The sequence below is a fragment of the Notolabrus celidotus genome, chromosome 8, assembly GCF_009762535.1.
Source record: "Notolabrus celidotus isolate fNotCel1 chromosome 8, fNotCel1.pri, whole genome shotgun sequence".
Classification (NCBI taxonomy): domain Eukaryota; kingdom Metazoa; phylum Chordata; class Actinopteri; order Labriformes; family Labridae; genus Notolabrus; species Notolabrus celidotus.
The window spans coordinates 18,779,508-18,803,157 of record NC_048279.1 but is presented as its reverse complement, the minus strand read 5'-3'; the positions used below and the strand labels follow the sequence as shown (position 1 = coordinate 18,803,157).

At 39.7% G+C, this 23,650-nt stretch overlaps 1 protein-coding gene across 4 annotated transcripts in view; it reads right to left on the bottom strand.

Moving 5' to 3' along the window:
* The window catches only part of mid2 (midline 2), a 169,623-nt gene that overhangs the window by 32,108 nt on the left and 113,865 nt on the right, over positions 1-23,650 (bottom strand). For 2 of the 4 annotated variants that reach the window (XM_034689093.1, XM_034689095.1), the window contains exons 3-7: positions 21,613-21,678; positions 19,376-19,471; positions 7,389-7,496; positions 2,442-2,590; positions 124-251 (exon numbers count right to left, since the gene is read on the bottom strand). In XM_034689093.1, coding sequence (XP_034544984.1) covers positions 124-251; positions 2,442-2,590; positions 7,389-7,496; positions 19,376-19,471; positions 21,613-21,678 — 547 coding nt within the window. The remainder of the gene's footprint in view (positions 1-123; positions 252-2,441; positions 2,591-7,388; positions 7,497-19,375; positions 19,472-21,612; positions 21,679-23,650) is intronic. The other 2 variants (XM_034689097.1, XM_034689096.1) reach the window with 1 other exon arrangement.

Here is a 23,650-nt window from a genome sequence, read left to right as displayed (position 1 = left end):
TAAATGATTCTTAGCAGTTTATAACCCGTCTATTTTGTGTTGTAAAATCTTGAATCAAAGGTTTTCTCTTCAGCAAATGAAATAATAAATGTAGGTCATTTTATTGGACATAACACAGCTCACCTGTTAAATAATCTAGTCCCTCCAGAATCTTCTTCTCCCGGGAAAAATCCAAGGCAAAGTTGTCAAACGCCTCGTTCAGGTTGACATCAGGGATGAGTACCTGGGAGGAGGCCGTCGCCATGGCAACCCTTTACAGAGGTCATGACGTGGGAGAAGTGAATGAAATGTCAGGGGGACGGTGGACAGGTGAGAGAGCAGAAGAGGGTCGAGAGGTCAGATGAAGTGATCAGAGGAAAAGAGCGGAGGAGCAATAAGATGAAAGGTGATAGGGAGGTGGAGAAATGTGAGGACAGAAGGAAAAGGAGTTGAGGGGGATGATGGCGGGGGGAAAACAATAAGAAGATGACAGCGAGGGAAGGAAAAAAGAAGTATAAAATTAGTAATATATTTTGAAACCTGGCCCATCCTAAAACTCAGCCACTTATAAACCCAGAGATTCATCAAAACACAACAGTCCAGACTCACACTGACAGACTGCCTCCGTAGTGTGCACAGATTTGTGGAAACATGTGCCGCCTACTTCTGCTTTGAGCATCATTGAGCCGTCTGCGGCAGGAAACAGCCTGAACCACAGAGCTGGCAGAGTTACAGAGTGGAGCACAGACTGGCTCTAGTCCTTAAGACTTTTGCTCCTCAGTGAAGAGAAACCAGTCGTTCAATAAACTGCTCGGGCAAGTGCTGGATAGAAATGGTATTAAAAACACAACACCAGCTGCAGATTGTTGTCTGTGTAAGAAAAAATGTGAGAAACTTGCTGGCCCCGTGTTTGGAGGCAAGGATGAAAGTATTACAGAGGTATGCAGGTGGGAAGAGAAACTGCAGGTAAAGCCCCAGAAAGAACCTGACATAGATCCCAGGAGCTTGAAAGGTTTGATAGATTTCTGATTTAGCCTTCCTCGAAGATTGGATTTCATAGAAGCAAAAAAGTCAATACAGGTAACCTCATTTTAGGGTGGGAGATTTAGAGCCTAAATCCACTTGCAGAATTTATTTTCTTTGTGGTGCTGGCTGCGCCCACAACCTCAATTACTGAGCACTTTTCACCGGTGTTTACTGTTGCTTTGTTACAAAAGTTGTACCGCGGCATCCAGTTTCTCTTAGCAGTGACAGTTAAGCAGGAGTGAAAGTAGGCCCGGTACTGCGTACCACTAAAAGGTTCAATGGTACGCAGCACTGTAAAGAGGAGGGAGCTGCTGCTTGTCAAAACCTACAAAGCACATCTGCTAATGTTATGTCATCTCAAACAACTCTCTTCTCCTTAATTGTTTCTAACTCATTCTGAATTTGATATGAACCGCCCGTGCTGTGTTGTGATCCGTGTTGGACGGAGCGCAGCTGCCTTTCATTACTGTTAGTTAACCTGAGTAAAAGCTTCTACTGACATGCCGCAGCTGATATCCAGTGCTGTGGGGTTTAGGCAGGCTGACATTAGTTGCAAAATCTCCCAAGTTAAATGTGCGGCAGAATAAGTTGTGATGTTCCATGATATTCTGCATTGTTCCAAGAACACAGACAACAACTCAAGACAAGCTGTGTGTGAGGTGACCATCCGGTGGTGCTCTGTAGCTCACCTCAATAGTATAAGACTGCGCATGCGAAACAAACGTCACTTCCTAAACCTACTTAAGAATATTTTAAAGGGTGTGTTTGATTTATTGTTATGGGACATTAGATTTTTTCAAAACTATACCACTGACTTTATTAATGTTATTTGTTTATACCAGGACAAGATGAACCATAAATGACTCCAACGAAATTCCAAATGTTCATGTGTTTGGCTGACATGCTGTCAGCAAGTTTTAGGTAACACTTATTGTTTTTTGTAGGGTTAGACTTTGCCGCACCATTATGCCTCACTACGTTACATATTGCAGACCAGGGGTAGCTGGTCTTGAGTTTTTGCACTGAGGATGCTGAGTTTTAGAAATACTAAACAACAAAACATTATTAGTGGAGACAAGCCCTTAAGGTTTTCTGTGTAATACATTTTTTAAAGTTGGTGTGTCCTACAATAGAATCCTATAAGGCAAAGTATAAAAACAGATGAAAGCTATCAACATATTTGGTACAAAACTACTTTTAAAAGAAGGTAATAAAACAACTTGAGCAAAAAAATCTGTATCTTACCATTGTCCACTTCTGTATTAATGTGTTTCCTGTTTTTTTGACTTTTTTGCCATGTTATGTCCTCAAACAACAATATGAGCAAAACTACACTCCTGATCAAAGCTTTATTTCAACCATTTATTTACCTCACAAAAAACAAGTGTGTGTGTATGTGTGTGTAAATCTGTGTATGTCTGAACTGTATCACCCACCTCTCTGCTACATTTCGGGCGGTCTGGAGGAAGCGGGCGTGGTCGTTCTCCTTCAGGCTCTGCTCAGCCTGTGTGATGAGGGCGCTGGAACGTTCCAGACACTGACGACAGTTTGCGATCTGCTGAGCCAACTTGCGCAGTTTCATCACCTGGAAGACAAACACAGATCATGCTGCTGTGCTGCAACACCAATTTCTATTTATGCCCTCTATGTGAGCCTTAAAGGAATACATGACTAGACTCTTCAATTTGTCTATTAAATAATAAGAACACAGAAACAACACAAAATGATATGTATCAAAATATTAGCTGTGGCAGTCAAAGGAACAAAACACTTTTTTCTACTGTGCAGGAATTTGAAGCTATACACCTTTTTTCATCACAACCCCCAGTACTCAGACAAAAGCAGTCTCTGCTGTTATTGATCTTTTATGCTCATCTCCTGTGCCTGAAAATAACTTCCAAAATTGCTCATGGCAACTCACATCCCATCTACTGCTCTAATTCTGGGAAAATTTCTCTCAGAGCTCTGTATACCTTAGAGATACATTTCAAATATGCTCCAATAATCCCTGTATGGGGTTTATATCACGGTGACATCAGTAATCCACAAACACATTCAACACTTTTGGACATTATTTAAGCTTTCCTTCCAGGTTACCTTGACACAGTGACAGAAAGTCTGCATTGATGACACCCCTGAGACTGTCCCTGCTGGGTGAAACCAACAAGTTGTCATAGTGCTGACTAGCACAAAGCTTTATTACTGTGGAGGAACACTAAAACACACACACTCTGTGGGAATCTTAAACAGATAGTGACTGTGTTGGACAGTGGAGAAGGGAGGGTAATGATGTGTGTAGTAGTCACAGGTGCCCCCCCAGCCAGAAAAGTCTGGACACCCCTAAAAAAGGGTGTGCAGTATCTGTGCTTGTCTGTAAAAAAGTAGAATACTGAGAGATAGATCTGCAAGAAGGACTCAACTAGGCAATTCAAGACAGCCAGGAATATAAAATCTCATGTACCCTATGCCCTGGAAACCATAAAAGAAAGGGAGTAAATGCCTGTATTAGTTTATTTAAATTCTTTAAAAAAAAATCATGCTGTGCCTATGTAGGTTGATCAGCAAGGTCAGGTTACACACAGACTGAGTTTTGTGATGCGATCCTCTCTGACTGTAATCCATCAACGGGTTTCATTTAATTTCAGCGGAGCATAAGGAAGCCTTTCTATGCTTACTTGAAATTAAAGTAATCCATTTATCTTTATTACGGCTCACTTCCTGAGTCTTGAATGAGCTTGGTTTGATGAAGTGCTCCACAGGAAATAACACAGTCTGCTTGTGAGCCTGGAGACTAACAACGAAAGGTGAACTGTCAAATAAAAAAAACAGCTTAATGCAGAGTTAAAAGCATTTCAGAAATCATGATTATACAAACGATACTGAACTTTTAAAAGACAAGCAGTATAGGGAAGTTATTGTCATTGTCTTATTTAAGTGAACTTTTAGTTACGGAGAATTACTTGAGACGCCAAATAAATCATCACTCCGGTTTTCAGTGATACATTTTAGCTAGCAGGGCTTGAATTATGCAAATAAGACTAAAGAATAAAACACAGAGTGGCAATCAGTCAAGAGTTTTGTCAGGGCTTTGACTCTTCAAGAATCAAAATCATTCCTGATTTGAACTCATTCTCTACTGCTGGTTAATTGATTGGAATATTTAGCTTCCAACATGTTCAACTTTTTACAGTAAAAATGAGCAGAAGGTTGTTGTCAACTACTCAGAGAGGAGGAGCGAGGTAGGTTATTATTCAGCAACATATGCTGTAAACAGTAATTCAAGAAACAATTACACCCTCCATCTCAGAATAATAAACAATATGGCAAGGTCTCTCTCTCTATGTGTGTGTGTGTGTGTGTGTGTGTGTGTGTGTGTGTGTGTGTGTGTGTGTGTGTGTGTGTGTGTGTGTGTGTGTTAGTGTCTCCCATTGTGCAAACACTGCCTTTTCTAAAGCTGAAATATAATCAATATTTAATCCAAGCTTAGATATTGTTTATTATAAGTATGAACAGCCCACTGGTCGAGTCCAAATGGAGTTTGAAATTAAAAGTAGCATTCGATTATATATTACTATATGGGTATTTTCTCTGTGTGGAATGATGTATTAAATTATTTTGTAGACTTTATTTACAAGGACTGATTTGTTTTGACTGAACAAAATTGCTTCTGTGCTTAATTAATGTGTTTGCATATTTGTTTGTGTCTATCTAAGGGCAATGTACAAAACAAGGTGCCTACCTCAATCTAATTCATTTCTAGCTGGTTCCCCTGTTTACAGTTTTATGCAACCAAACAAGACTAGCTGGTTCCCCTGTATACAGTTTTTTGCTATAATAAGCTAACCTGGCAGCTGGCTACAGATTCAGATTACTGTAGCGGTACCAATCTCCTCATTCAACTTTCAACCAGGAGTCAACCAAATGCATGTCCCTAATTGACAACATTTGTATTTCAGTAAATTGAAGACAGAGACTTCAGTGTTGTAAAGCCAATGTGGATGTACAAAAAACTGTAATTCCTCAAATCTCCACTTCAGGCTGTCTCCAAGAGCTACAAAAACCATACACCTCTGCTGTAATAACCGTTTTCACAGCATGGTTGCTACCTGAGATGCCACTGTTTTGTTGGAATGCCTATTTGCAGGTCCATCTGGGATATCCCAGACTAATTCGCATTTGTGACATGCTCTGGTAATGTCAGGTATAACCCTGTAAACCAAAGACGAAAGATACTAACACTGATCAAACGCATCTGTTCTTAATGAGCTTAAATAGTTTAAAGAGTTGCAAAGAGAGGCATAGAAGAATGGAGGACAAGCAGATTCACACATAAACAACACACCTGCACATTGCAGAACATGGGGAATACGGTGTGTTTGTTTTGGCAGGGAGAGATTAGGCATGTCTGCAGAGCCTCCTCAGAGAGAGACAGAGCTCGTTAGGAAGACGCGAGATAGAGAGACAGAGGATGGAAGCACCTTGCACAGCTGTGCCATGATCAAGCCTGAATAATCCTGTTATTCTGTGTCAGAGTCACCTCCAAGTTTGCTCCTCACTTATGCTGTGCAAAACACACACAAAAAAGCAGAAGCAGGTTGATGCAAAGCCTGAGAACAAGTTGTGTTTATGTGATCTCTTGTGGTCTCCCTTCCTCTCCTCTCAGAATCCATTTTGGTACACCTGTGATCATTGAATATCTCAAGTTTCATTTCCTCCACCATTTTTGACCCTTAAACAGCCTTCAATATTAACACATGACCTGCAGGCTGACATCAATCAAGCGCTCCTCTGGTGCATTCCTCTACCAGACAGCCTTTTGCAGAACCAGACTCTCAGGAGAGGCAGCCTTGCTCTTTGTCTGCAATCACTGCGGACACACTCTGACACACTCTTTTTCTCCCTCTGACAAACATACACCTTGTTCAGACCTTGTGTTCAGTGTTTGGAAATCTTTCATGTCTGACTGAGCTTTTTTTGCAGCCTCAGAGGATCGACTACAAGAATTTAAAACTTCACTGCTGGGAGAGTAAATTTAGAGTTCACCTCTGTCCTAAAACCCTCAGTACTCATGGAGAGACATCCACCCATATACACAGGGGCACGTGTCCGCACACATACACAGCCACACACATCTGTACAGTGGGTCTCTTGACTCTCACAACAGTCCTCGTGCCATCTCAGATCTTTCCACCCTCACATTCAGGTTGGCCGCATATAGGAAGGAGAGTGTGCAGCTTTCTCTCTTTCTCCCTCTTTTTTTCCGTTCCTCCATGTGATTTTATGTTCAGGTAAACAAGTGGGCAAATACAGCAGCAGCCCATTAAAAACCCACAGAAAGAGACCTGGATGAGTATTTTCTTTCCATGCCACTGCTGTTTTCCTACTCACTGTCATGCACATATACTCTTTATGTCTATGAGTGGGCTGTGAACCAGAGCTGAGTTTGTAAAGATGTATTTGGTTCACAATGAGAGATTCAGTTTAACTATAACAGCTAAAACAAATTCCATAAACTCAACATCAGGGCTCTGAAGTCTCATGCACGCTTTTCCTTACACTGTGGAACAGGTAGGAATCAAGTGGATTTCCCGTAGAGTTCAGAAGGAGCTTACCACGCACCAGCTAATCAAAAAGAAAGAAAGAAATAAAGCTACCCAACAGCCAATAAAAAAATAGCATCACTGAATTCAGGTAAAACAACGCAACAACGTTAGGTTCCAAAGAAAAGGATGCACATGCGCAATGCAGACTGACCGCAGATTAGAAGATGCAGACTGTCTGCCCCCCCCCGCTGCCAAATTCTCACTCTGAACTGAGTTCAAAACTTGAGAGCTCTGCAACGACTTTCTTTTTTTTAAAACCTCACACTCTATTTCTTAATTATATCTTCAGTGAATTCAAATGATTAGATAAACTGTCCAACTGGTAGCCTGTAGTGAAAAACTCACAGCTAATTAGCCTCATTTAGCTAATCATATTGGTTAAAGGCCAGTGTCACAAATTGATACAGCCTACTGTATGATTCAGTCTTGTCTTTCCTATCAAGACTATATCAAACAGCAGCAGCACGCAAAGTACCCAGTAAAATACTGCTGATGAAACTACAGAATCATTTCATTCTAGCCTACTAGACTGTCTTTACTAATCTTAAAGACACGTCACAACATTGATGGGTGCTTTCTTTTTCATTTATTTTTTCGCAATGACCTAATTACAAAAATCAATCAGAATAACTAAACATTAGTCAATAAATACTACAGTATAATAATATAACAGCATCAACTTCTATTCCCATTAACGTCAAGTGGATTTAAATAAGTCAAATCTCAAACATGCTAGACCTGAAGGTGAGGAAGCATTAAAGAGACCTGGAAATACCTCACCTTGGACTCTTTGATCTTCACAGCAATGACCTGTTTTCTCTGACGGATGATCTCCACCAGCTCATCACACTCCTCCACCAGCTTGGATTCATGCATGGCTGTGTTCACCTGGGGAGAGAGGTGTGTAAACATGTAAACATGGCCAGGATATAGATTCCTGCTCAAAAACATACAAAATGACACAAACCAAATGATGTTGCTTTTTACGAACTCAAAATGAGTTCCTCTCTGTTTGTAAGGAATCATTGTAAGATTACTCAAGTGAGAGCTGTGATGATTCATATCATCACTTACATACAGAGCCCATCATTTGTTTTTCCATTTCATTATTCATTCTGCACACAAGGACAAGCTGCCTCCAACAAGATGTGCAGCTAGATTAAAATTAACTTGCAGTGAAATGTGAAGTGATTTCCACCTCTTTAATTATGACACTGGGAAGAGCATAAATCATTTCAAATAACAAAGCACACACTGAGAAAGAGATACAACCTGCAATGCAAAGATTACATACATTAATATCCCTGCAGTCAACTCTTGAGAGAGCAAAGAGCAGAACACAGTGAAGGCAGAAGAAATTGCTTGATGGTTTTTTGCTTGAGGGAAAGTGTGTGACAGCTCATAAAGGGGCTCCATTACTGCTGGATTTCAACCACCAATTTACCCCGTTCCTAACACTTAAAAGTAATAAAGAAGGAACCCCTAATATGCTGCATGAAACACCTTTTTCTAAAAGATGTTGATTTCACTCATAATTAACAAGAAGTGGGTTGCAGATTGTTGGAATATTCATCTCTTATTAAAAAAGCTCCCTGCAAGGGCCTGTGTAGACACTCATTAATTCACAGACAAAATTTGCTAGCTTCATGCCAATTTAATATAGTCTGTGATTATTTTAGGACCAAAGCTGCCACAGTAACTTACTATCAGTTCAGGCTTACACTACATCAAAATCCATCCTGAGCTTGTGGAAGTGAGAGGGTGTTCCTAATGCTAAAGGTGTTTGTAAGGCTGATCTTTGCACCACTATCAACATGTTTGCATTTTTTTAAAATACAATCACAGACACAAAAAACAGAAAAATAAGGAAACTTATGGTAGTAAATAAAATCAGTCCAGACTCAGAAGCACTACTCCAGCTGCAGTGAAGATGATTCAGGGACCACTAAATTGTCTGTAATTGTCATTCCATTCACAAATATAAAAAAGAAAAACTGCAGCATGTCCTTTAAGAGGCAACAACTCAGCTGGGTTTATGAACTTGTCGAAAGGGATTGTAGGGAATGAAAGTTCACTTCTTAGTCAGCTCCAAGAGTTGCATTTTGCTCTGCAAAGATTTGAGGATGTAAAAAGTGTGGGAAATGTTGTGCCAATAATAAAGTTGTACACAAACAGAGCTGTACTGTGAAAGCAAATTCTCTACAGTGATGTCAGGAGTCACCTCTACTCAGCCTCTGCCCACAAGCTAATTCAAACAGTCAGAAAAAATTGCAAATGAACTCCACAATACTCAACCCGGTGTGATGTCTGTGGACAGTTTTCACTCACACTGTTGGCCCTTAAACAACTGAAGCTGGAGTAACTGCACTTAGACATCAAAAAGAGGCTCACCATCAAACATGGCCTTTAACTGCCTCATTGGATGCTGTAGTGTTTGTTGTCATTTGTTGGAGTGAGTGTTTACTGCAGTGCACTGTCTGTAGCAAGAGTACCGCTGAGCTAACACCATACAGTGATTCAACAGAGAAAGCATCGTGAGAGAGCACCCTTGAACAACCGTGACTGAGGTGTTACTCACAAAAGAAAATGCATTTGTGATCATTTCAGATTGACTAATATTAAATGACTCATAATTAAAGCATGAGACAGTTTTTGATTTGAATTTGGAGGAACTTATGAATTAATTACAGCAAAATAAATGTCAAAATGAATCATTCCCACAAGAGTTTATTTACCTCCTACAGACTTTGTCCTTGTACTTTCTGTCTTATAAAAAAGGTAAAAGGATTAAAGGAGAGCATTTCCATATTAGATAAGGCTCATAACTCTACATCAACATATTATGTATCTCCTTTTGATTGAATTTGACCGGGTGGTGGCTTTGTGTCATGCTGTAGAAAATCTAACAACTTACATCAACAACAAGCTACACTCATCACCCTGCTAAGCTCATTACACCTCACAGATCCACTTAAGCCTCATTATTCATACACATATACACAAACAATTAATATTGCTAAGAGCCACCTTATGACTGCAGGTTTGAAATTAAACCAGATGGAAGCAGTCGCTCAGGATCGATATGAATTACAACCACTGCTTGGCATTTAGAATAACTGGAAATACCTTCAACTTAATCATCCTGCTCTTTCACCTCACTCAAAACTTGCTCCTAATTCTACTGGCTTCGTACATGATCATTCTGCCACACAAACGCCCTCACCTACTGAGCATCTATATCTTCATCTTACACTTATTTAAGATCTGACAACAAAATTAAGGGATATTATTTCTAAATTCTTTGAGTAAAATACTGATAATATGACATTTTCACAAATTGATTGAAACTATCATTTTAAACTTAAATCACTGTAAATCAATCCAGCTAACTAGACCTGTCATATATCACTTATTCATCATGTTAATGCATATAGTATAAATTATAACTGGCTGCACATTCACAGAACAGTAATTCCAGCTGATATTAGAGTGCACCACATTCGATAAAATCCACTTATTATCTCATATTGAAAATCTAGCTATGTGTTGCATTAGCAGTCACACTATCACCTTATAGGTAAGAAGATGCAATGCATATTAAGCAACCAAAATAGTATGAAATAAAGCCATCACTATGTATCCCACAGGATGAAATCTGACAGCAGAATCATTCAATCATCACAAACTTCGGTCAGGAAGAATAATTTCACCTCTACTCCTCTCAAAGATGAGTAACACAGAGCCAGTGTGCCCCAATACATCATTATATTAACTTCTGCATAATGTTAAGATTGAATGATCATCCTGAAGAAATCAGCTCTGTGTTTCTAACAGGGCAAAATGAGATACATTGACAGCTACATTTTCATTCTAGCTTTTACATGACTGACATTCATTATTCACCACCACACACTGAATAATAACGTGACTGACGTGTGTGGCCAAGCAGAGTGCCAATCATTCACATGTTGTCAATCACTGAACTTAAAATATACGGAGGCTACTTCTCCTCTTACATTCCCCTGATACAGAGATTTTACATTGTCATCTCTTGCTATAATGTGTATTTAAGTAAATCTGTTCTCCCCAGATAAATGACTTCCATTGTGTGTAACAGTTTAAATGATGTTGTAATGTATTTGTGTTAAGAACTGTCACAGCTGCGACACCACAATAGCATCACAAACTGAATTATCCCCCCACTCTGACATATCAAGTCCCTTGTATTTTTCTAATTGAGAATATTACAGTAAGCATTGTTTAAATCCACACATTTCTTATTTCATTGATCAAACACATCGACTAACGCAGGTTTAGACGTCTACATGACAGCATGACTTAAATGTAGTATAACAAGATTAAAAATAGACGGGAATATTTCACTCAGTGTATGCATGACATTGGTGTGGTAATACGACAAACAAGATCCTAAGTTGTGCAATTGAGTTGTTGCTGCTGACCAACCTCCTTCACTGACTACCTTGTTATCCAGTAAGTATTAGGCTGTTTGATCTTCCCAATTCTTGGTTTATGTCCCTCCTGGCCAATGTAGTTACAAATATTGTGCTTGTAACAAGTGCCCTCAAGGTGACAACATACCATTTATTAGTCTGTTGAAGGTAGAAAGGAAGAAAATTAGAAAAAAGGTGAGGTATGACATGCAACAAAGGTCATGGTTCATTCCTTGATCTCTAGGACACCAAGGCGCCCTAAATATAGATCATCTTTATGAACTGTCACAGTCCTTTCTACAGTCACCTTGTAGTCATGTTGAAAACGTTGACTTTCAAGTAACATCTTTCCTATATTGTGGCCAAATCGATCATATTACAGTGCATCACTGTCACCTGTAATAAAAATTGAGGTAAACATTGGGATTTGATCATGTGATTGTCTTCTTGAAGGTCTTCACCAGAAGAACTCGCTCTTGTCAACACCGTGGCCCATAGGTATCAATCAGCTACATTTGCATCCTGGGGTCTCTCTACCTTTGTAGTCAGAGCTGTACAGCCTAACTACCAGAACCTGCCCACACATCTATTTGTTCTTCTGTGGGCGAATGTCTCAAACTGCTTCTCTTGTCGATGTCTCTGAACCTTTTTGTTAACATCACCCAGCCCATAAATCACTATATTTATTGTTTTTATGAAAAATACACCTTCTTAGAAGTACATCCTGGTTTTTATGACTTCAGAAAAGACTCCACAGTAACCATATCCATCCTCCTTCTAACACTAAATTAAATTGTTTGTCAAAGTCATGAGGCAAAAATCTGTTTTTGAAGCATGTTGGTGTATAAGCTAGTTAAAATCTGGATGCTTCTTGATGTCCACACCATATTTCACCAAATTCCAATATTTAAATCTAGGTAAATTAATGCTAGTTGGAATCTGAAAACTGTTTAAGACGTAATACTGTTTTGAAATGAAATTAAAACTGCATTGAATCCACATTAAAGCATATTCTGACACTTAATATGATTAATTTGGACTTTGCATATATTTGTGTATGCACGTTGTATTTATGAGTGTTGCAAACATACTGCTCCACCATAAAACACACCCAAACTTCAGGCTGTTGACCCCTGAGGTTCTATTCCTAGAAAACAAGCCGTGACAATTGAACAATGAATGGCTCCCAAAATGACCCTCTCTGGCCGAAGTCGATTCCATCCAAACTCAAAGAGGACCGTCCAGGTTCAGAACAGCTGTTAAACCTCTCCCTGACACCAAAACTTTCACATCTTGAATCAATTCCGAGCTCATTCCACTCCATCAGCTCTTCTCCTACCTCCTTTACTGTTTGACTGTTTTTCTTGTCTTTGTTTTAGCCCTCTCTGACTGGTCCCAATCTCTCAGCCTCTTACTGACCACTTCTGTTTCTCTTCTCTCCCACTGCACCCCCTCTGGCTTTTTTTTTCTCTCAGACACGCATCCTCAAACAGATGCAAGGATTCGCTCTGACAGCTTTATCTCTGACTCCAAAGACTCGGGGTACTTTTCAGAGATTTATGACACCAGAGTGCACTTAGCTTTAAAACAAGGAAAGACTGGCTCAATGGATTCAATGGGAGTAAAGAATGAGGACGTACATTATGAAAGTTATGTCAGGTGGAAGTGATAATTTCAAATGTCTTGATGGCTACAAAGTTAAAAATGTTTTTTATGCAGACAAGGAGTCCGTTTTAAACTTGGAACAACATTGTGTTTTTTTTACATAACATGAATCCCTAATGAATCAACATACTATACTATCATAGACAACAATCTGTCTTGCACTATAGGCATAACCACTACCCCCAAAGCTTCCACTTCCCCCCTAAAGACGTAGTCGAACTGTGAGTTTAATGCTGATTGTCAGATTTCAGCAGGCTCAAATACTTATGGATAATAATTTACGATAATAATTAAGCTCATTTTAAGAAACTCCTACTCCAACGATTTGTCAGTGTATGTATATGCTGATTTTAGAAAACTGTTCAGTACTTATTTTGCTATCAGAAAGCCAGCTCATTTTTTGCACTATCTGTAGACATGACACATACGTGTTGCTCCATCTACAGAGCACTGATCAGCTGTATGGGTCTGCAGGGTTCTGAAAAGACAAAAACACGACCAAACAAAAAAAAATGTGATTTTTACAGTGATGTTGACATAGAGGACACCTTTATGAGCCGGAGTTTACAGAGGAAGAATTACACTCAACAGGCCAATACAGAGAGAAGGGAGAAACTTCAGTGCTAACTGGAGAGGAGGAGATATCCCAAGTTACCTGCAGGAGCAGGTGTGTAAACTGTGAGCCCATGACAATTAACCCAGAGAGCAACTGCTGTCATGAGTGGGACTTGGTGTCATGACCTTCCTGAATCAGAGGATGCAAGTGGACCACCATCGAGAGTCCCCTGCCGCTCTCACTGCTAATGATACACATGATATTTTACCTGATGAAAATGTACAATGGAGCCATTACTATGCTTGTCGGATAATGTTCAGTATTTGTTGCTTGAAACTACTCTTCAGATACAGTTTGGGCAAAGGTCAAGTTGACTGATACATCACATGACAAAACAGTTGACCAGTGGCCTCAGGCAGAAGAAAATGTATGTGCTGCGTCTGTGAATAGTGCAGAATTGACTGGGCTTACCTGACGGCAAAGTAAAGCAGCAAAAATATTCTAAATATATTAAACTCTTACAACAACAACATTAGTGTTTGGGCTGATGCTCTCAAAATAAGCAAAATTATGTGGTAAGGCTGACCCTGTCTGCAGTGGTTGATTGCTCAGCCTCTGTTCTGCTTCTCTGAACACTTACTTATCAAATGGCCAAGCCGACAGGGATCACATTATGCAACACACTAATACAGCAAGCCACACTTCAAGAAAAACAACAACAAAAAAAGAACTTTTAGTAAACATATGATTCTGACTGAAGCATCTCACTTAAAGCACCATTAAAACACAGCAAGTAGAGCTTCTAGAGCTAGCATGACTGTAAATGTAAAGAATGACCTCGACAGGTGGAAAGAGAAATAAAATGATAGAAAAACTTTTAACAGTAATTGAAAAGGAAAACAGTGCCTGAGTGACCACAAGGATTTATTTCATTACAATCCAATATCCCGCTGCACTGACATCTTCATCTATAGCTGAAAATGAAAAGCTGAACTGCAAATGGATTTAGAAATAAAGCAAAGACAAACAACAGCAGCAGACTTGTCCATCTCGCTGACGCTCCCATAGAAAAGTAAAGAAAGCAGAGAGATGAGTCCTGATATGAAGGATTAGGCAGAATTACAGCAATCTCTACCCGGCTCATTTATATTCTGTACACACACAGTGGGACTAGTTTCTGTTTACACAAACCTGGACAGGTCTTGACTAATGACTCACTGCTCACTGTTTAATCAGTGGACTTATATGTCTGAAGATTAAGACCCACTGTGCTTCTGTCTGATGTGATTCTTTCCTTTTCCCATCAGCCATCACATACTCACAGCTTTAAACAGTGAGCCAATTCAGCTTCTTCTCAGCTGGCAGTACAACTTAAAAAAGAAGGCTGCTGCTTTGACTCTTTCCTCAAACAATGCTTACTCCACATTAGCCATGTCTGGGTGATGTGTTCCCTGCCGAGGGATACAATATGTAAGCCAGGCAAACCTGTGCCTTGTTATGAGAGTGCCCTCATTAAAGAAGCCGCCAGCGAAGACGCCTCGTCACAACACTACCTCCGAGTAGGCACAAACCCAAGAGTAAAAGCAAAATGAAGTGGGACAGAGCACGACAGAAAGAGAGAAAAGTCTCATCAACTGTCAAGTTGCAAGAAAATAAGAATTGAAGATCGCTGACAAAGTCTCAAGTGTGTAAGCCTTTAAGGAGGTGTTATGCAAGTATAAAAGAGGACGCTCCCTTCTAATTAATAAAACTAAAAAACTTGTATAATAGCAACATACAACTGATGGTGAACCTGCTAGAAAATGGTGGCTAGAGAAATACTGTATTCATTACATTTTGTAAAAATAGATGTTTTTTTTTAATGAGGAGGTAACACACATTTTGGAATGTATGAGCAACAAGGCAACACATGCACGAAAACAAAAAGACAAGGAAGGTGATTTTGTAGATTATGATGTGCAAGAGGTATCACCAGTTTACCACAAATCATTGTAACTTGATTAACATTTTAAAACTGTTTTTTAATGAGTCAAACTACTGTTACAGCTCAAATGGAGATCAATATATTCCGTCAGTTATTTAAGAAAGAGAACCTTTTAATATATGCTTCATAAAAGTTTAACAGATTTTTTATTTTAATTTAGATAATTATGGCCTGCAGTTCAAAACATGTAAAAAACAAGTTCCACTTATCACTATTCAAACATGAAAATACCATATCTCTCTTGGTCTACTGGTCTACGCACAAACCACAATCATGGGGAAGACTGATGACTTGATACTTGTCCAGAAGATGATCACTGACCCTCTACACATAAGACAGGTGTGATGGAGAGGCTTCGGCCAATCAAAAATGAGGAGCCCTTACAGATTTAAGATTTGAAGATTTAAACTTTGCCACTGTACTGTGTTACTTTTTCAATTTAAAAGAAAAACCTATTACTATACACAGGAATATAACATTGGTATTATTCTTTAGTGTTAGTACTTAAAGTATATATGAGTAGTGGAGATAGAAATGGTAAATAAGTTATATTCATCGATTTGGGTCTGCACACATTCTTCATGCCACCCATGCATGAGTCACTGCCCCAGTTCATTTCATCCATCGGAGTAAAAAAAAGTTTTGATACGCCCCTGTAAGTATCATCTAACAGGTCTTTCACAGAGGCTCTTAGTTGCCGGCTTGCACCGGCATCTTTTCAAACTGAAGTGGTTTAGAGGGAATGCACTTTGCCAAACAGCCTCAGTGAGTGTTTTTTGCTCTGCTACCATTATTTCCATCCAGCTCCTGGCATTGAATGGAAAACAGACAGTGTGTTTGTTGAACAACCATCATCGCAATGCATAAGATTGCACTATTTGCTCAATGTTTTCAAAAATTGCTGAAACAATTGTTCTGAATGCCATTAAGCACCGTGACAGATACTACATTCCTACACCAAAATATTGTGATAAGGAAAGAGAGGCCTCCTAAGAAAGGAACATCCTACACAGCACCAAATCACTCTGCTTCTCTTCTAAGACTGAAGAGAAGATAACTCCCGAAGAGAACCCCGGGAGAACAGTGCTGCTCCGCTTCTGCGTTGCTGACACACTGGAAGCTGATTCACACTGGGTTTGATCGTATCTTTTGGCATGAATACAACATGATGCATACAAGGAGGAGAGGAATTCAGGTCTGCTCAAAGAGGACTTCTTACTTTGTGCAAACTTCTCTCACTCCACTAAATCCCATGTTTTCTCCAATCTCAGTTTTTGCATAATTGCCAAGCGCTTCTTCCGCACAGTGCCTGTGTTTGCTTGGGACAAAAAGATCATTGGTTGTTACGCTAGCGCCAACATACTCTTTTCTCCTCTGCTTCCTCTACTTGCCCTCTCAACCTCACTTTTCTCTTCTCCCTATTTCCTTTCTCTTTCTCTTTGCTGCTCTACTTTCCTTATACTTTGTTCTCCTTCCATCTTCTCCTCTCTTCAGTCCTTGTTTGCCCTTTCCTTTCCTCTCATAAAACTCAATTGTAAACTTGCTTACCTGAAAACTTGCCAATTATCAAACTTGCATTTTCTTACTGTCATCACACAGGGGAATAACTCTGAATGGGTGAAAACAGGGCAGGAAAACATAGTGTCTTTTAATAATTTGTTTAGAAGTCAATAGAGCATGTCCCCCCACTGATGTTATCGCTCCTCATTTCTTTTTGATGAATAAGTGATGAGATTTCATTGTTGTTGTTTGCCGAGGCACAACATCGGCATGCTGACAGATACAAAAGAAGACCATGAAATGTTGAAGAACAGTTTGTTTGTTGCTAATGAATCACGCTGCCATCATTTAATTTTGATTGGGCAAGCCGCTGCGAGACTTGTGTTTCATGGACCTCAGATTGACTCAGAGAAAAAGAGTCAGGACTGGCTAATAAGAAATGAACTGCGCATGGAGTGATGGCAGCACCGAAGTGCATTTGTCCTCTGTGGCCATTAATGTCAAGTCCCACAGAGTAATGATGGTGTTTAGAAAGAGTGAGTGCTTTAAAATAGAAAGTATTAGATAGTGTGTGTGTTTCTGCAAGCACATTTTAACGAAGAAAAGCTTCATGACTAGTTCTACACAGTACCGCCATAAGTCACAGCAGGTCAGCAGTGACAAGAGTTCACACCAGGACACTAGAGTGAAGACAGGGATGTCAATTAATCTAACCGGTGAGCTGTGATAAATTACCAGCTTCACACAAGTTAAATAAAGTTTCACTTGGATGATATATTTATCTTTTGACAGATAACTCATCTGCTTGACTTGGGTGCATAAATTTGTCATGTGGGAAGAAACGAATGGAACACTCTGGAGCTTTGCAACAATAACTCTTCCTAAAATTGATATTCAATACATTAAGAGCCTGTGTCCACTGACAGCATCTCCTGTGCTGGCAGCACCCACAACCTTATTTTCAAGGCACAAGGGGTCATTTCATTGCTTGTGGACTCAACATGACAGCATTTATACTTTTCAAGTAATTGATCTCAAAAGCTTTCAGAAAAGTAACAGTAGCAAGACTGGCATATCCCTTCGAGCCACTAAATGGTATCATAACAATGGTATATATGCTGTTTTTAATGACACAGTACAATTTTGTAATTTTTTAGAAATGTATTTTAATTATTTCATGGACCCCCACGCTATGGTACACGGACCCCCAGGGGTCTCAGGACCCCACTTTGAGAACCACTGATCTAGACAAGAAAATAGTTCCCTTGAGAAAACAAGTGGGTTAGTTTTCTTCTACGTGTGGTCCTCCGCCATTGTTGTTAACAATGTTGTTATCAAGTCACAACCTTTCTTAATTTTGATTGGTCAGTGATGGAGCACACTTGATTGATTGATTCAAGCCCTAACCCCAACAAGGGCCTAACCTGCCTCTGGCATCAAAAACTTAAATCCTTACAACCAAAAAAAGAACAAAATTGAGCTGAGGCACCTTAGTAGTAGAAATAATTGGGTAGAATAGCAATTTTTAGAAGTGTTGCCCATGGTAAAATGGTCATTCCAATGTTTGGAGCTGTCTGAATTACATAACCACCCCTTTAAAGTGTTTGAGATTGGACTTTGGCTGAGAGCTATGCCAGCCCATGTTTCTTCTTGAGTCATGTTGTGAGTCAGATTCTCTAGAGAGTGACCATCGGCAAAGTACAAGAGGCCACCCAGACCCTAACTGTTTTCATTTCATGTCAGTGATGAAAAGGCGGTTTTATATTAAGAGATTAAAGACAAAATAAATGTTAAAGACACATTTGAATCATCATTAATGCATCTGTTCTGTTTCTTTGGTGTAGAGGCTTGTCTTTCTTTCTTCCGATGAATAATTCTTCCAATATAAATTATCTGAAAACACAGCGGCAATGTTGGCCCTACGACGAACCCACAATCTGTATCTGAAATTAACTTTCAATGTTGAGACTTATCAATATTTGATAAAGCTAGTGAGGGTGACCGGAATAAAGAAGCTCTGATTTTATACAACCCTGATCCAAGAGGAGTGAGGGAGAAATATTTAAACTTAGTCTCTTTCTACCCCAACACTTCTCCAATCAGACTCTGGAGCGAGAGCCATGGTGGTATCAGTGCAGTCGCTGATAACAAAGGCGGCTGTATATACGATCAATAACAGTGTCAGTCTTGGGTGTTAATGCGCCTCTCACAAAAAGAGAGACAGGAAAATCCCATGCCAGCTAAAGTCTCAACCTAACCCCTGAAATCTTCTTTGTTGTGAGTTATTCGCAGGTCTGGAACTAAGAAGCAAAACCTTGCCTTGTTATGAGATTGTTTTCTGAAGCTTGACACATTGATAGTGTTGGATGAGGGACTGTGATGGCTTAGGAAATCCCTAGTAGCTTTAATGATGTGGCCTGGGAACAAACTTGTGTCACCTAACCACTAAGGCCAGCCTCGAGCCAATTTCGACCCATGGATGCTCCAAAGCTGCTTTAGCTGACATCTGACCATCATGATGATTAGCAACAAACAGGATGGCGTACCAGAAGAGATCAGTTCTGACCCACATGAACAAACAAAAACAAAGACCAAAACATATGCTGCGTACCTCAACTTGTTGACAGATCTGGATGAGCTTGGCCATTTGGTTCTCCAGTTCACTGTTCCTCTTCACTAGGTTAGTCAGGTTGTTCTCCAGGGTTTGCTGTTTGTGAGGGATAAAGGAAGGCAGGGACAAAGGAAAGAGGAGGAAGACCAGGAACAAGGAGAGAAAACAGAACATTAGCAGGTATAGTTATAGAGTGTGCAGAAAAAGAATATGTAATATATACGTTAGACACTCTGCAAAATCTCAAAAAACTATTCCAAATGTTTAAAATGTCTTTCATTCCAAAAATCAGGGGATAGTAATACATTTTTAAGATATTAGCAGAACACTTTCTGACATGATGTGGTGCTACATGATACCTTTAGTAGTTCATGTGATATCAAGGGTATTAGAGTTCTGTCATCAACAAATAGTTCACATTAAAAAGTCCTTCTGATTTTCTATAGAATTGGGAAAATGTAACTTGAAAACCTTAAATTTAACATTGTGCCCCTTTTCTTATTGTCTTTTTTACTTCAGCATTAATAATTAAAAGACATGTATAGAGCTCACAGAGGCTCATAGACTTTTAATCATGTCGTTGAAAGAACTTATAGATAGATATTTAGATGTGGTCATGATTAAAGCTCCTTTGTGATTTTTTTGGCTGGTTCCGAAACAGACTAACATTAACACTGATGAGACAATCAGTACAAAATCATATGTTTATATAGTTGTTTTAAATGTCTAAAGCTGCTGGCAGGGGGTTGGTGTTGAGGTGAGAGATTTCTTGTAAAAAAAAAAAAAAGAAGGAACAAAATCTGCAGAGATATAAGGTACTGCCTTGACCACATGGAACACCAAAAATCAAATACCCAAAGTGCCACAGGAGCTTTAAGAGGGGGTTTCTGGGAAAAAGATTACTATACTGATTTAATCTTGGCCTCTGTCTTTCTAAACAGATTACTTTCTCTTTTTTTAGTATGACCTAATGTATAAATCAAGACCAAAAAAGTATTTACAACTACTTTATTGGGAATCAGTTCCCCCCAAAATAAACAGTTCATGAGTCCAAATGCAATTAAGGCCGGAGATAGGATAGGTTACTATAGTTCCATAGTTTCAGACCGATATGGTTTTGTTCCAATATGCCAAAATTGGCTGAACTACAGATTTATTTATTTTTAACAATGTTGCATATCATATCTGTCATTTAAAAAAAATACATTTAAGTAAAACACCTTTAAAAATTGGCACTTTCACCATTACTGTAGAATTACTGAACACAGTAAATGGGGGTCAGACATCGATCAGCATTTGAAACAAAATTATATTTAATATGATTTCTAAAATATATATTTTTAATTACACAATACAACTCAAGGGCCCCTTCATGTTCTAATATGCTCATCAGTATTATTTCAACATGCTGTAATGTAGAAAACATTGTCTGTAGTGATGTGCATAATCGCCAGACTTTCTCACGGCATGAACCCACAAGAACAACAAAACTATCCCTGAAAGTCCAGACCACACAACCTCTGTTTAAATGAACAAACCCAACCGTAACTGTTCAGCATATCCAAAACAAAACCCACAGACACATAAATGAACTTACTCAAACACATATACACACAGAAAGATGAAAATGGAAACAAGCAGGTAGTGGGCCAGAAATAGAATTGCAGCTCTAAGGAAGTAAATCAATGATGGCGGTGACAACAACAATGTGCATCAAAACAAAAACACTAACAACAACAACAACAACAATAACCACAGCTGCAAAGAGAAGAGCAGAACAAAGCAGCAGAACAAAGTAGCAGACAAGCGGCGGGTGTTTGAAGTAGCTCTACTCATGCAAGTGAAAGGGAGGTGTGCTGGACAAGCACCTGGTCACGACTCTGACTGTCTGACTGTACGTCCCTGACTGTCTGTCTATCAGTCTGTCTGTCCTGTCTGTCAGGTAGCCTCCCTAGTCTCCAATTTCTCCCCTGCCTGCTCCCCAGCCTAATTTATTCTGTCTGCCTCTTGTCTGTTTGACTTTGCACCCACTTAATTATTTATCTGCCTGCATATCTCTCACCCAGCATCCCCACCTTATCCATCCAGGTGTCTACCTGTGTGCCTCTCTGCATCCAAGCATCTGGGATAAAGGTAGGGGGGGGGGGGGGGCAAGAGGGGGAGGTAGTGGAGGAAGGGCGGGAGGGGTGGGTGGGGTGGGTGTGGGTTTGGAGGTAAAAGGCAGCCAGGGAACTCACCGCAGCGCTTGTCTTTGAAGCCTCCATTACCGCATCTGACACTCTGCCCGGGCTCACCTGATAGGCCTACGAACACACATATACACCCACATGAGTGCACACATAAACACACACACAGGCGAGCCTGAGCGACACAGAGTCTGCCACCTAAACAGCTGTTGAGGAGAGCTCCTCCCTGATAAAGTTGCCACAAACACTCCTCTATGGATCTAATGGTTGATTTTGAATGCAGATGAGACAGTGCGGCTCGCAGAGTCTGTGAGTCACATCACTGGAACGAACGTTTGGTTGTTGTGTCGCAGCCCTGTGCTGGTGTGTTTTCATACGAGAGGGTTTGAAGTGGAACATCAGTGAGAGGGGACAGATGGGTCATTAATTAGCAAGCTGGAGACGAAGATGATTAATACATCAGAACACAGCTGCCTCCCGAGAGACTGCGCTGAAACAGACTCCTCTGTCCTCTACATATATGCATGCATGTGTATGTATGTGTGTTTTACTTACTAACTTTATACCAGTGACTCAGTTGTTCTGCTTGCATACAATTACAACCCATTTCTGCACACATGTTGTCAGAGATATGCGTACAGTTTGTCTCTGATTATGTTAACTTGTAGAGGAAAAAAAAGACCAATTAATCTTTGCATGTCTTCAACTACCCATCCCCTCTAAATGTGTCCTCAAAAAGTCTACTGTGTGTGTTTGTTGATAGTTCTGCCCAACTTGTGTTGTCACTCTTGTGGCTACAGCCCAGGATGGCAGAGAGAAAGGGGTAGAACGAGCATCAACAACGAACTCATTAAAACTCACAACAAACATCAAAGATGGTTAGAACCACTCAAATCAAAGAGAGGGAGCAGAGAAAAAAAGGATAAAAAGGGGGGTGGCTTGGAAGAAGGTGCTAACAAGTGCTGGATTAATGGTGGCATGCAGGAAGTTGCACAATAACTAGAACAACATTATATCATCATATGACAGCTTATTGTATTAAAAGCATTACAAGAACAGCAAAAGCCCCAGCACACAACTTCAAAAGACATCAGTTTTCGATTCCACGATTTGTCCATGATATTTTCAGTGGCAAGTTTTCTTCTCACTAGTTTGAGCAAGTGATTTACCTAACCAAGTGCCATCATTAAAACTTGATTAATTTCTTGGTTAACCTTGACAGTATTGCATAAATAACACAGTTGCTGTCAAGTATCTGAAGGAGTGTTAAACCAAAACCAAAAAAATGTGGAAAGGAGGTCAAGTTAGCTTGTTAGCATCACATTAGGTGAGCTATGACGTAATTTCCTAACAATAATACTTGAGTCGTCAAACATGTCTGTTTCACCAAATTGTTGATTATTTTAAAGGCAGGTGACATTTTTGCATATTTGACCATATTTTCAAACCTCCAACTATGGGGACTATCTAATTTTATCACCAACCAACATGTATGAGCTCATAGTAAACATGGATTTTTCATCAGTGCATCTTTCGACACCATGGAAAGTGTCATGAAAAATCATGTCTCCAATGTTAAACCTAAACCTTATTTGAAAAATATGTCATTCAATAACACCAGTAAACACAGAACGCAATGATTGCATAGGTGTAATAGAACATGTTTTTAAATTCATTACCAGATCAGTGATGTACCCTGTGACTTGTTCTTTGTCTGCTTTTTTTTTTATTCATAAAAAAACACAAAAGGCCATGAAATCGTGTGGCCAATAAGCCTGTACCCACTGTTTGTGTTATTGTGGCTTTGAATATCAGCATTTACACTGTGGGTGACTGAAATGGACACTTACAGAATACAAAACGCAGCATATTCATTGTCCTGTACTCTTCAAAGGAAGCTGTTACTCTGCCGAAGCTCTTAGGACAACAATGACTTCATTTCAGTCAGTCATACAGCCAGCCTACCTGACACTATGCAGCAGATCCCATCAGTTTGACATGCTGTGCTAGCTAGGGAACAGTCACATACTGTGACTGATTGACACATGTACAGACAAATCAGTATTGAACTCTGACTTGTGGTGCATCA